The sequence below is a fragment of the Pollicipes pollicipes genome, unplaced genomic scaffold (genome assembly GCF_011947565.3).
Source record: "Pollicipes pollicipes isolate AB1234 unplaced genomic scaffold, Ppol_2.1 Scaffold_7261;HRSCAF=8764_pilon_pilon_pilon, whole genome shotgun sequence".
NCBI classification, from domain to species: domain Eukaryota; kingdom Metazoa; phylum Arthropoda; class Thecostraca; order Pollicipedomorpha; family Pollicipedidae; genus Pollicipes; species Pollicipes pollicipes.
The window spans coordinates 2,399,351-2,412,774 of NW_023597054.1; the positions used below are offsets into that span (position 1 = coordinate 2,399,351).

General features: G+C 53.5%; 1 protein-coding gene across 7 annotated transcripts; it reads left to right on the forward strand.

Annotated features, from left to right (window-relative positions):
• The first annotated feature begins 1,324 nt into the window (after positions 1–1,324).
• Positions 1,325–10,919, forward strand: mip40 (Myb-interacting protein 40). Of its 7 annotated transcripts, none has more exons than XM_037236271.1 (5): positions 1,325–1,352; positions 3,294–3,415; positions 3,706–3,906; positions 4,768–4,945; positions 9,865–10,919. In XM_037236271.1, the coding sequence occupies exons 2-5, from the start codon at positions 3,300–3,302 to the stop codon at positions 10,018–10,020; spliced, it is 651 nt and encodes a 216-aa protein (XP_037092166.1). In that variant the 5' UTR covers positions 1,325–1,352; positions 3,294–3,299; the 3' UTR covers positions 10,021–10,919. The 7 variants fall into 7 exon arrangements, with proteins under 7 accessions (XP_037092166.1, XP_037092169.1, XP_037092164.1 ...); XM_037236274.1 differs by having other exon boundaries at positions 1,335–1,352; positions 3,294–3,336; XM_037236269.1 differs by lacking the exon at positions 1,325–1,352 and adding an exon at positions 1,361–1,562.
• The last annotated feature ends 2,505 nt before the right edge of the window (positions 10,920–13,424 follow it).

The window sequence follows — 13,424 nt, forward strand, 5'->3', positions numbered from 1 at the left end:
GTTACACCACACGCTCAGGTAATTCGGCAGAGCCCCTATGTGTCGCGCGAATACTTGCAGTAGATAGGTGCGAAAGGTACAGACGAAACATGGCTTGGATAGAGCATGGCCTGTTGCGCATGATGTCTAGTCGAGACCCAGTGACATCATATCGTCAGCTGATGCCTTGTGGCCTATAGTAGGTTCAGAAGAGTATACAAATTAATGGTCAGTGACGTACACACTCAGGTAATTTGGCAGAGCCTTCCACGGCAATGCTTGCAATGGACAGGTACCAAAGATAAAGGTAGAACATGGCCTGTCGCGCCCGAAGTTCATTCGAATACCAGTGACGTCACATCATCAGTCAGTGCCGTATGACCTTTCGTCGGCCCAAAAGAGGCCGTAAAATCTCATGACCAGCGACACGTACAGTCGAATGCCAGTGACGTCACATCGTTAGCTGATGCTTTATGGTCTTCAGTTGGCCGCAAAAAAATCCGCCAGTACTTTCAGCAGACATGTACGAAAGGTATAAATGGAGCATGACCTGTTGCCTGATGTTCAGCCAAATACCAGTGACGTCATATCGCCAGCTGATGCCTTACGGCATTTCGTCGGTCCTAAAGGGCCCGTGGAAACCCACGACCATTGACGTCTTACAATCAGTCGTATAGCAGTGACGTCATTAGCTGACACCTTGTGGTCTTCAGTTGGCCGAAAAGCACCGGTAGAAGTCATGACCAGTGACGTCACACACCCAGGTGGTTCGGCAGCTTTCATCCAGCACGCCAATGCTTGCAGTAGACAGGTACAAAGGTAAAAATGAAGCACGGCCTGTTGCGCCCAGTATTTATTCGAATACCAGTGACGCCACGCTATCTGGTGATACTTCGCGGACCATGACACACCGTGGTCGTGGGGCCTAAGTGCACTCGTATGAAGCGATGATTAGGGACGTCACACATTGAGGTGATTCGGTCAAACCTTTATGCGGCACGCAAATGCTTGCAGCAGACAGGTACGAAAAGTAAAGATGGACCGAGGCCGGTCGCGCCTGATGTTTAATCGAATACCAGTGACGACACATGGCCAGCTGATGCATTACGTCATTCAGTGGACCCAAAAGAGCCTTACAAACTCACGACCAGTGACGTCACATACCCAGCCGAATACCAGTGACATCATATCACAATCAAAAGCTTTATGGCCTTCAGTCGGCCCGAAAGAACCCCGATCCCGATCGATGCAAAACCATTTTCAGTGACGTCACAATGTCAGCTGATACCTCACAGCTTTTCCCCCGCACGACAATACTCGAAACCCTGCAGCCAGCGTAGCTCTTCCCTCCGTCGGACCACACAGGTACCAAAGTAAAAAATTGCTGAGCCGTTTTGGAAAGCTTGCATGTCGGGTCATTGCCGGGTTTCTAGACCCTACCCATTCACGCGCCGTTCTTTACTCAATTCGCGTATCAGCTTGGCTATCGGATCGCTCACGGATGTGGGGCTTAGACCGTGGTTTTAGTTACATACGACCTAGGGTATCCACATGAGTGTTTATGTTGTATCGTTTTGTATCAGGTGTGTTCCAGTCAATGGTGTTGTGGAAAGACCGTGGAGAGAACATGGTGCACATGCATGGATGCTGATTCAAACAAGCAAAGAAGCTGATGAGTGAACACAAAAAAGTTAAACCCATTGTCCCATGTGTTGAAGACCATGCTGAGAAATATGTGGCATGATTTGGGGATAACAGAATCCAGTAGCAGAAGCTTGATAACTTATTTGTGGCACAGGAATGGAAACCAAAGGGAACTTATGGGCTGAAAATGGGATGGTAGTTGCATGGGAAATCTGGAATTCTGTCCTGTCAAAATTGGAGGTGAAAAATGTGCTACTTCTCTGACCTGGCACACACCGACCTGATTTGGTTGTAGCATGTCTGCCCCAGCCAATGTTGTTGCCAGGATCAGAGGCACCACATAATGTTAGCTGATGCTTGGCAGAGAAGACCAGTGGTTGAGATGGGTTGGGATGGGTCAGCTGGGTACCGTATGCGTCTTGGTTGCACGTAACTAGATACTAACAAGCTGTGTTCTCCCATCTTGGTGGGAAAGGAAGAGACTTTATTGTATTCACAGTTTTGGGCTAGACATGCTGTGTCTGCTACTTAAGTGCATGAATAAACATGCAATGTTCTGTGCTATGAAAATAATAAAGTTATTTATAAAACTGTTTGTGCATCATGCTGGCTGCACATTCAACAAAGATATGTGTCTTGGAACAACTAAGTACAAAGTTTTTCATGTAAAATTAAGGTGTTGGCCTAGTAACAAGGGCTGCATCATTACAGCAGTATCAGAATAGCATAACTGCAAGGGTGGGTCCATTCTAATCATTTGAGTTGGGCAAGTGTTTCATATCCATTTAGTACTGAGGCAAGTGCTGACCATGTGAGAGATCATCTCTGAGGCAGCTCGAGTCATGGGTCAATAAGTAGTACTGAGGTGATGCTGGGCACGCAAGGGCTCAGTTTCCACCTGACTCAAGTCGTTGAATGGTCAAATGATGCTTTGTATTCAGGGGACAGTTTTAGGAGTGCTGGCTCTCTGCATTCTAAACGAGACTCTTTGACTAGGCGTCTATGTTGCATTTGTTATTCAGGCCTCTTGGGGTAGAGCTGGGATAATTAAATATGGAGCTTGTGTAAATGACAATACAATAGGTCATCAAGTGCTGAAAGTCTTGCCGACTGAGCAAAGTCCAATGGTGGTGATAGCTGGTGGCCCAGTGCATTGATGACTGCATGATAAATGTGCATCAAGGTCTGTTTGGTCACAACTGAAGCAAAGTGGTGGCAATTCAAGGGCAGCTGAAATAATTTTTTAAGCATGGAAACCAGACATTGTGGTCCAATAGCACAGCATTGTGTGAGGTGTGGTTTTAGGAGGGAATAGGATAGATCTGATGTCTGCTTAAACACACACTTACCAGTTTAGAACACTTAGTGTCAAGTACAGCAATTTTACAGCAAATAATATTGGTTTGTCTGCAAAACTCTCAAAGTAACCAACCCAGCCACAAGTACCAATAATCACTGGGAAGAAATGGTTTGATAGTGCTTTATTTGCATTCACAAGTAAGATGGCTTCACAATTGCTAATTTTTGTGTAAATTAATTTCAACATGTTTCAGTCAAGCATTTCTGCATGTTGCATTTGACATATATCTGGATTGTGCAATGCTTAATTTTAGCTAGTTTAAATGGTTGGCTACAACCCCATGCTTAAATTTGCTTTTTTAACATTTCAGGCCAAGATGAATGCCATCACTGAGGCAAGAGACCAGCTTCAAGGTGCACTGGAGGCGGCCGGCTCCCGCAAGCGAGACTCTGAGTGGGACAGCTCAGATGATGACAATCTCATTGACATTCAGTCAGTAATAGCCAGCATTGCTTGTCAGGCTGCCGTGTAGACCTGGCGACATTATACATGATAGGTCACACAGTTTTGTGTCACTACTGCCCTTTTAGGATGTGGGTGAAATGACATTATTGTACTTCTTCAATGCTAGCTTATCACGGTGCACTGTAGCAGGATCCTGCATTGATTGGTCTGCCAAAAGGGCGTTTTGCTCATTTCCTAATGCAAGAGGTGCAAGGTCAGGCTGTCGGTGGGTGCGGCAGATGTGCAGCGCCTGTGGACTGCCCCCGGACGCCCGGCAGGGACGTGTCGTCACCGAGCCGCGTCGTGAGGAAGCGCCGCCGACGGGAGACGCCTGTGGGCAGCTACCACGATACATACGTCATGAAGCTGTTCGACCGCAGCGTAAACCTGGCTCAGTTCGGGCCCAGCACGGCCCTATACCCGGTCTGCCGCGCCTGGATGGCCAACGATCCTACCAACACCAGCCTGGCCGCGCCCAAGTACGTCCGCACGCCTGGGCCCGCCGTCGGCTGTCGGCCGGGTGCGGCGGTGCGGCCCGCCGACGGTCGCTCTGGTGTCTGGTTAGCCGTGGTCGTGTTCTGTCCATTGTACCCTGTCATGGCTGCCGACGGTCACTCTGGTGTCTGGTTAGCCGTGGTCGCGTTCTGTCCAATGTACCACTGTCATGCCCCCCGCCGACGGCCGCTCGGTGTCTGGTTAGGCCGTGGTCGTGTTCTTTCCCTGGTACCCTGTCATGTGCCCCCTACGGTCCTCTGGTGTCTGGTTAACCGTGGTCGTGTTCTGTCCAATGTACCGTAGCCCCCTCGCTCTGGTGTCTGCCGTGGCTTTCTGTCCAGTTACCGTCATGCCCGCCTACTCGCGTGGTGCTGGTTAGCCGTGGTCGTGTTCTGTCCAGTGTACCCTGTCATGCCCGCCTACGGTCGCTCTGGTGTCTGGTTAGCCGTGGTCGTGTTCTGTCCAATGTACCCTGTCATGCCCGCCGACGGCCGCTCTGGTGTCTGGTTAGCCGTGGTCGTGTTCTGTCCGTAACCCTGTCATGCTGCTGAGGCGCTCTGGTGTTGGTTAGCCGTGTTCTGTCCATTGTACCTCTGCCGCCGACGCCGCTCGGTGTCTGGTTAGCCGGTTCTGTCCATGTACCCTGTCATGCCCGCCTACGGTCGCTCTGGTGTCTGGTTAGCCGTGTTCTGTCCATTGTACCCTGTCATGCCCGCCGACGGCCGCTCTGGTGTCTGGTTAGCCGTGGTCGTGTTCTGTCCAGTGTACCCTGTCATGTCTGCTTACAGCTGTGTCGGACGGCGCCGCTGAGCGTACCCCCCGCCCCCCCCCCCCCCCGCCACCAGGAGGGAGCCGGTGGAAGAGCACCCGGAGCCGGCCGCCGAGTCCGGTCTGGTGTTCCGGCTACCGGCGCCCGTGTTCGCGCCGCTTGACGAGTCGGGCCACCCGGCGGACCTGCGCCTGCCTGCCGATCTACAGCCGCCGGCGGCCGCCGTTCGGCCGGCCGAGCTTCACCCCAGCAAGGTTTGAGCGCGCCGTCGGCCCTGCCGTCACGTGGCCGCACCTCCAGCCAACACCTGCTCTCGGCTCCAGGCAGACGGACTCATCTCGATCACGTGACAGGGGCTTGTTTAACAATCGCCACCAATGACTACCAGATCCCTCTCAGTATGTAGCCAAATGCTTCCAGTGAAAACATTGCGAGCAGCTCACACCCGGCCAGGGCTGACCAGTCGTGACAGCAGTTCCCGGGGCAGCTCACACTCGGCCAGGGCTGACCAGCCGTGACAGCAGTTCCCGGGGCAGCTCAGGCATGGAAGTGAAACCTGCCATCGTGCGGTCAGGTGCATGACTATGACCTACGCGTGGCTTCCCTTTCCCCATGCTCTCACGCTAACAAGGTTATTAACTGACATTCAGAACAATGAATTGCGTACCTTCCTAAATCGTATCCGCCACGAACATTCCTTCACGCCAATGAACTGCTGGTGGTAACTGGTGCTGTCACGGAACTGGTCGATCTCTGTCCGCAATACGGGTGGAGTCCGGATCTTAGACAATGCTTGTAACCCAGAACCTTGGCGAAGACCTGGACTTAGGATCATGCATACGTTGAAGTCCAGGTTCTCAACACATAGCCAGGCCACATTGCAAAGGCAAAAAAGGAAATAAAATGGTACCAAAAGAATATGAACGGATATGCATGTTGTCGTGACAATGTTAGCAAATTTCGGCGGATGCATAGGTGATGGGCCATGTAAGTCGATGCCATGAAGTGCATTGAAATGTGTTGTTACAGGCTGTACAGACTGTTGTGATTATCTATGGTTGTATCTCTCAGCGGCATCTCAGGCGGACACTGAGAGAAGCAGCCAGGTCGTGGTTACTGGGGGGCATGTGGGCCAAGAGTATCATGACCCACGGCTCAGCGCAGTTCGAAATTGTCCATTTGTGGCCCACCAACCACCAGCCAAACCCACCAACCACAGTTGCCGCCTCTGATCGCCGCCAGCCGTACCAGTCGACGTGACGTGGTCTCTCTGTGGTCTTGTCCCTGGTGCAAGTAAGGACGAGATGTGCTCTGTGGTCTTGTCCCTGGTGCAAGTAAAGACGAGATGTGCGACGGATCAGACATGAGACCGATAGAAAAAAAAAACAAGCTGAAAATTGACCATTTTAGGGTTCTGATACACCAGAAACATGTCGTGACCGGTTTGGTCAGTGTTTGATTGTTCCCGGTGCCACCATAATGACCCCAGTCCGATTTATTGTTGCTTCCTTTGAATCGACAACGGCGCGTCGATTGATATGCTTTTCATTATGAGTCCACCAGAACCTGCACCTCCAGAAGTTCTGTTGAGGTGACAAGTTAGCGGGCAACAATGCACAACTATGAACTTTGATCACCCGGCATGGCGTCCATTAGTTACTTCGATCACAGTGTGTATGCACCACAGGCTCCATACGTATTCACTTCTAGCAAAATGACTGCGGCTCACTGCATGAGACTGTCGCAAGACAGGGCAATGCACGCTCGCGTTCGAAGAAGCTTACAGTGTCCTGCTCGATAACGAGCCACTTTGGCATGTAAGGTAACTAGCTAGCTGGTGCCACAGCGAGGGGCGGGGAGGGGGGGGGGGGGAGCGTATCCCCACCATACCAGTCCCTGCTATGGTGGGCCACATCCCCACCATACCCGTCCCTGCTAACGACCTATGGGCAGCAGTGGCTGCGTTCGCGCGTGCGCACTGACGCATAAATTGGGATCGCATGCCGCTAGCAGACTGATGGTGCCAAAGGCTCGGCCGAGGCCGTGGGCGTCCAGCTGTCGTAAGGCGAAACGGTAGGTAGGGATGCTGTGTCGTTTCAGATTAGGGCACATATACGCAACTCACTTATGCTCACCGTTGGGAAGATCGGCCCCGGTGTTCTGGCGGTGGGCCGCTGCGTGCTAAACGCTCTGTGGAATCCTGGGGATGATTGGAGTGTTTTTGAGGACGGCCATTCTCTCGATGATGCGCTGTTCCGTGTCACATGTATGGCCATGTGACATAACTTTGTCTCCTTCCTGTTATTATTCATCTGTTGAATAAGAAGCAAGTTATAAGTGTCGTGTTACCAATGCAGTTGGCGTGCCCCAAAGCCAGTCATGCTCTGGCCCGAAGCCCATCATCCTCAGCATGCTTGACATCAGTTCAGTTATGTATTTTCGCCGTCCTTTCCATTCGTCGATATGCCCTCACTCTCATTTGTCACTTGTGGCCTACTTTCGTTCAGCCATTTCTTTGACCAAATGGAAGCTGTTGTCGGTACTTGCACCGTCGCCGCGCTGGTTACTAGCGTGTGCATCCCCTGGCCTGGTGAGCGGCGGGAGGCCGCCTCGGTCTGGTTCTCGGCGAATTGTGCTGCTGCCAGCGCCATGCTATTCAAATGCCAGTCGGTGCGAGCCGCCCTTCAGCGAGGACCGAACCCGTGCGATGCAGAGAACACGCTCGCGTGTCCCAGCGGGAGCCATTCACTGTCCCAGTGGGAGCCATTCACTGTCCCAGCGGGAGCCATTCACTGTCCCAGTGGGAGCCATTCACCTTTCAGGTGAGATGAGGCGTTGTATATAACATGGCCACCAGTCGGTGGTATGCTCCCCACGGGAGAGCACCAGAGGCGGCTGAGCGGCGCCGTTCCCACAGACCGGCCACTGATGCAGATGGCCAGGGTGAGCCGGCCATTAGCCGACCAGTTACAGACCTTCGTTGATGATGACCTGGACTTAAGGGCGCGCCGGCTACCTGTACAGACCCTCGCAACCGTAGAAAAGAAGGCGAAGTGCGAGTGCGCCCGCGAAGACTGGCCTCGGCTCTGACCTTATCATTGAAGGGCCCTTGAAGGTCAAGGGCGTCCAAGGCCAGGGATGCCGTAGCTTCGGCTTCGGCTCTGAAGCCGAAGGCTTCGGCTTCTAGCCTTGTATGAGCCGTCGCTGTCCTGCCACTATAGCCTAGGATGAACCGTCGCTGCCCTGCCACTATAGCCTTCTATGGGCCGTCACTGTTCTGACACTATAGCCTTCTATGAGCCGTCACTGTCCTATCACTAGGCCCTCGGATTGGCTATCACTGTCCTGCCTCTGTAGCCTAGGATGAACCGTCGCTGCCCTGCCACTTTAGCCCTGTATGAGCCGTCACTGTTCTGACACTATAGCCCTGGGTGGACCGTTACTGTCCTGTCACCCAGTAGAACGCTGAATAGTGTTCCGGATCCCGCCGTGGTCAAAGTGGACCTGGATCATCTGCCCCGTGCACAACAACACAGTACACGTGGTGGAGCAGACGTTATATCTGAGCAGAACCTGCATCAATATGATGTAGGGCAGTCTGTGCTATCAACTGATTTAAAAAATCTACATGGTATTATGGACTCGGTAGTGTGAAATCTGGAAAAAGATGGGGACAAAGGACATGTAAAGCTATTATAAAAATCTACCAGCAATGATTTTCCAAAAAGTTGTTATATGCCTCGAAATCTTGTACTATCACGCTGCCAATTAAGTATGTATATGATATAAAACAAAATAACTGAACCGATGTAAGATAGCCAAAACATAAACATGTTGGTCAGGTCAACCTATGGTGTCGCGTTATAAAACAGAATCCCTGCGCTGTTGAAGGGACCAGGATTTGGGTGCAGCAAGGTGCTAACATTGTCAAGCTGTGATGGTGGTGCGCAATGTTAGTAGGGCTTGGAGTCGTTGTCTGGCCACAAATATGATATGATGGCGTCTCACAGAGGCGTCATCTTCATCAAGTTTCGCGAAAATCGAGATAGGCTGGGGCCAAAGGTGTACGTTTATGATCGACTTGGCGCGAGCTGATGTCCCATAGGAAATGGTACTCAATATTTGATTTGGACGGCTGTCAGCCTGTGAGGCTGGCTGCTTTTGCGCAGAGACTAGCTTTCCACACCGCCAGAGCACTGCGACTTGAACGACAGCTCACCGGCAGTCTCGTAGCGCGCCAGCGACAGCAGTGACCCGGGTCCCGTGTTGAGCACGGCTCGCTCTAGCCGGCGCCAGCTGGCCGCGGAGGGCGAGCGGCGTGAGAGCGATGTCTGGAGCGCCGGTCCACGGCGCCACTGGCGCCCCGCGTGAGAGCGATGTCTGGAGCACCGGTCCACAGCGCCACTGGCGCCGCGCCGCTTCGAGCGTGGGTCGCTCCGCCAGCTGACGTAGAGCGACGCCGAGTGCCTGCAGCGGCAGTTCGGATCCTTCAGACCTGACCACCTCCGGCCCTGCTTTATTTTTCAGTCCCAAACAAAACACTGATCAGCACGACAAGGTCTGGTGCCGGTGGCCTTGGGTAGATAGCCCAAATGTCATCTGGCTTTGATCTCGAGTAAAGGCCGCGATTAACTCAGTTGGCGGCACAGGGTCCACATTGAGTGGGACAGCTATGACACACGCTATTCTTGGTGCCATGTTATCATCTCGATCAGCGAAATTTTGAAACATGCGGTAAGAATGGGATAGTTGAGTAGTGCGGCGCAGCCGCCATGTAGGCCTAAGACAAAATGGTGGCACAAAAAAGTTGAACCATGTTGATCACATGAGGTCACAATGTGGAACATTGGTCTTCTTTGAACTAGATTCCACCGTAGCTCATCACAGATTATACTCCGTGCAGTCGTATTTGAGTTCGTCGGCCGACCACATCAAGCGGATAGCGCTCGTCCATTCCGACCGTATCGCGACGCATGACGTACACGTAACCTTGGGTCATTACGCTTTTAAATCCCGCAAACATTGCTGCGTCGCTTAAGGTCCTTGTGTTCTGTACCGCAGGCCCACATCCTCCACGCTTGTGTGGGTCAGGTAGCTGCACATTGTTAATTGGCCTGGGCTGACGGCCACGCTGCCCTCGTGTCCGCTGCTGACGGCTGCCGGCTGTCCGCAGGCGGAGGACGCGCCACACAAGACGAGCCTGCTGGCTGACCACCTGAGCCGCTGGCGCGGCGTGCGTGACCGCTGGCACGCCGCCGCCGCCAGGAACGAGCTGCGCTACGCAGAGAGCTTCCGTCTGCTCAAGTCCATCTGCGTGCCGGACAGCTAGCTGCCCAAGTTCATCTGCGTGCCAGACAGCTAGCTGCCCAAGTCCATCTGCGTGCCGGACAGCCAGCTGCCCAAGTCCATCTGCGTGCCGGACAGCTAGCTGCCCAAGTCCATCTGCGTGCCGGACAGCTAGCTGCTCGGGCCGGCTTCGGAGCCGGATAGCTAGCTGCTCGGGCCGGCTCGCTGGGAAACCCGCGGCGACTCCACCGTGCGAAATGACCCCGTGGGCTCGCGACGCTCCACCACGTGAGATGACCCTGCTGGCTCGCGACGCTCCACCACGTGAGATGACCCTGCCGGCTCGCGACGCTCCACCACGTGAGATGACCCGGCCTGCTCGCGACGCTGCACCACGTGAGATGACCCTGTCGGCTCGCGACGCTCCAACGCTTCAGGTGTCGTTACAGGAACGCTGAAAACAACTTGGAAAATATCGACACAACCGGCTTGCCAGACTTAAATGAGCCCAGATGAGTTGTCAGAGTTTTTATGACAGACAAAGCTGTGTTCCTCTGAGTGCAGTACCCTACCAACTTCAAAGTAATCCTGCTGTGCCATTGTAGCGTTCAGTGCCCGGGCTGGATCAGGCGCGGTAGACACCTAAACGTTGACATATGACACGCGGCGAGCGAGCATCCTGTTAATGGTATTTCGCTGTAGTTTGCGGGCATTTTGTCCGCATCGTGTTTTCCCACAGTCTCCAAATATATTGCTGCAATGGCTGCCCGCAATTCAGCTGGGCTGATGTACTTCTATCTGCGTGCTTGAACAAGCCCCTTGTTCGGGGCGCTCGGGGCTCGCATCTGGGGCGTCCGTTGTTTTGTGGAGTGGGCAATGTCAAGCGGTGATGTTCCAAAGTCGTGAAAGTGGGAGTGAATAAATGCGGACCTATTCACCACATATGTTATCATCGGCCCCGTGCCTGACGGTCTGCAGCGGACCTGTTCACCACATATATTATCATCGGCTCCGTGCGCGACGGTCTGCAGCCCGTGCATGTTTGTTTGACGCAGATCCGCCCCCTGTATGGTGGACGACGTCAGCATGCATCGCACTACTGCATCCCCCGTCCGGATGTGATCGGTCTGACGGCCGTGACTGGCGGTACTCGGTTGTCGATGACGGCCGTGACTGGCGGTGCTCGGTTGTCGGCGACGGCCGTGACTGACGGTACTCGGTTGTCGATGATGGCCGTGACTGGCGGTACTCGGTTGTCGATGATGGCCGTGACTGGCGGTACTCGGTTGTCGGTGACGGCCGTGACTGGCGGTACTCGGTTGTCGGTGACGGCCGTGACTGGCGGTACTCGGTTGTCGGTGACGGCCGTGACTGGCGGTACTCGGTTGTCGGTGACGGCCGTGACTGGCGGTACTCGGTTGTCGATGACGGCCGTGACTGGCGGTGCTCGGTTGTCGGCGACGGCCGTGACTGGCGGTACTCGGTTGTCGATGATGGCCGTGACTGGCGGTACTCGGTTGTCGGTGACGGCCGTGACTGGCGGTACTCGGTTGTCGGTGACGGCCGTGACTGGCGGTACTCGGTTGTCGGTGACGGCCGTGACTGGCGGTACTCGGTTGTCGGTGACGGCCGTGACTGGCGGTACTCGGTTGTCGGTGACGGCCGTGACTGGCGGTACTCGGTTGTCGATGACGGCCGTGACTGGCGGTGCTCGGTTGTCGGCGACGGCCGTGACTGGCGGTACTCGGTTGTCGATGATGGCCGTGACTGGCGGTACTCGGTTGTCGGTGACGGCCGTGACTGGCGGTACTCGGTTGTCGGTGACGGCCGTGACTGGCGGTACTCGGTTGTCGGTGACGGCCGTGACTGGCGGTACTCGGTTGTCAATGACGGAGTATGCAGCTGGTCTTCATCGCGAACTCCATCAGTACAATTGTGTACCAACTGGATCGCTGTTTCTGCTGCGCACGTGCGAATGACACGCTGGTGCTACTTGGCCCGCCTCCGAGGGCATTGGGTGAGTGGCAGGGGAGGGCGTAATCTGAATCACCAAGCACGATATAGGCAGCTCACAGTCACTAGTCAGTGCCTTCAACACGCAAAGGACCAGTATGCAGTGTTAAATTCGCCGGTATTTGAACTTACGATCGCTTCATGCCGTATGAAAGTGTTTTGAGAGTACATTGCGGTCTGGTATGGTTGAATGGCAGAGCTCTGTTAGTAGTGATATGGTTGAATGGCAGAGTCCTGTTGGTAGTGATATGGTTGAATGGCAGAGTCCTGCTAGTAGTGATATGGTTGAATGGCAGAGTCCTGTTATCAGAATGAGGGCCGGATGACGCGCGATATCAGCTCGCTGTGCGGCGTGGTAGTCAACAGCCATGGTTAACATGGCATTGGCAACACTGAAGCTGTAATAGCTTGGGGTCCATGGACTAGACTGTTGTCTTCCTTAATCCGTCTGGCTTATCTTATCAGTTGCTAAAATCATTAGATGCCGTTTTGGCCGGTTATGTTTAAGTGGTGTCTTTGGGTATAAGGGTCTGATGTAGCTCAGTGGGGTAACACCAGCACACGATCTCGGGTGTTTCGTCCCGCGTGGAGTCCCAGGAGTCCCATTTCATGCAGTCGCACCAGCCTCTGCTGTGCGGTTCTGTCCGGCCCTCGGTGCCCGGCGTCAGGGGCGGCTGTCATGACGCAGCAAGTGCTTGTCCTGGCGTCGCCCCGTGTGTTCTGACCACGCCAGACAGACCCGTCCATCCCCAGACAGCTGACTGATGTATTCTTAGTCTGTCAGCTGACTGGTGTATCCTTACGTCTGCCAGCTGACTGATGTATCCTTACGTCTGTCAGCTGACTGACGTATTCTTAGCCTGTCAGCTGACTGATGTATCCTTACGTCTGTCAGCTGACTGATGTATTCTTAGTCTTTCAGCTGACTGATGTGTCCTTACGTCTGTCAGCTGACTGATGTGTTCTTGGTCTCAGCTGACTGATGTATTCTTAGTCTGTCAGCTGACTGATATGTCCTTACGTCTGTCAGCTGACTGATGTATTCTTAGTCTTTCAGCTGACTGATGTATCCTTACGTCTGCCAGCTGACTGATGTATCCTTACGTCTGTCAGCTGACTGATGTATTCTTAATCTGTCAGCTGACCGATGTGTCCTTACGTCTGCCAGCTGACTGATGTATCCTTACGTCTGTCAGCTGACTGATGTATTTTTAATCTGTCAGCTGACTGATGTATCCTTACGTCTGCCAGCTGACTGATGTATCCTTACGTCTGTGAGCTGACTGATGTATTCTTAATCTGTCAGCTGACTGATGTGTCCTTACGTCTGTCAGCTGACTGATGTATCCTTACGTCAGTCAGTTGACTGATGTATTCTTAATCTGTCAGCTGACTGATGTATCCTTACGTCTGTCAGCTGACCGATGCATTCTT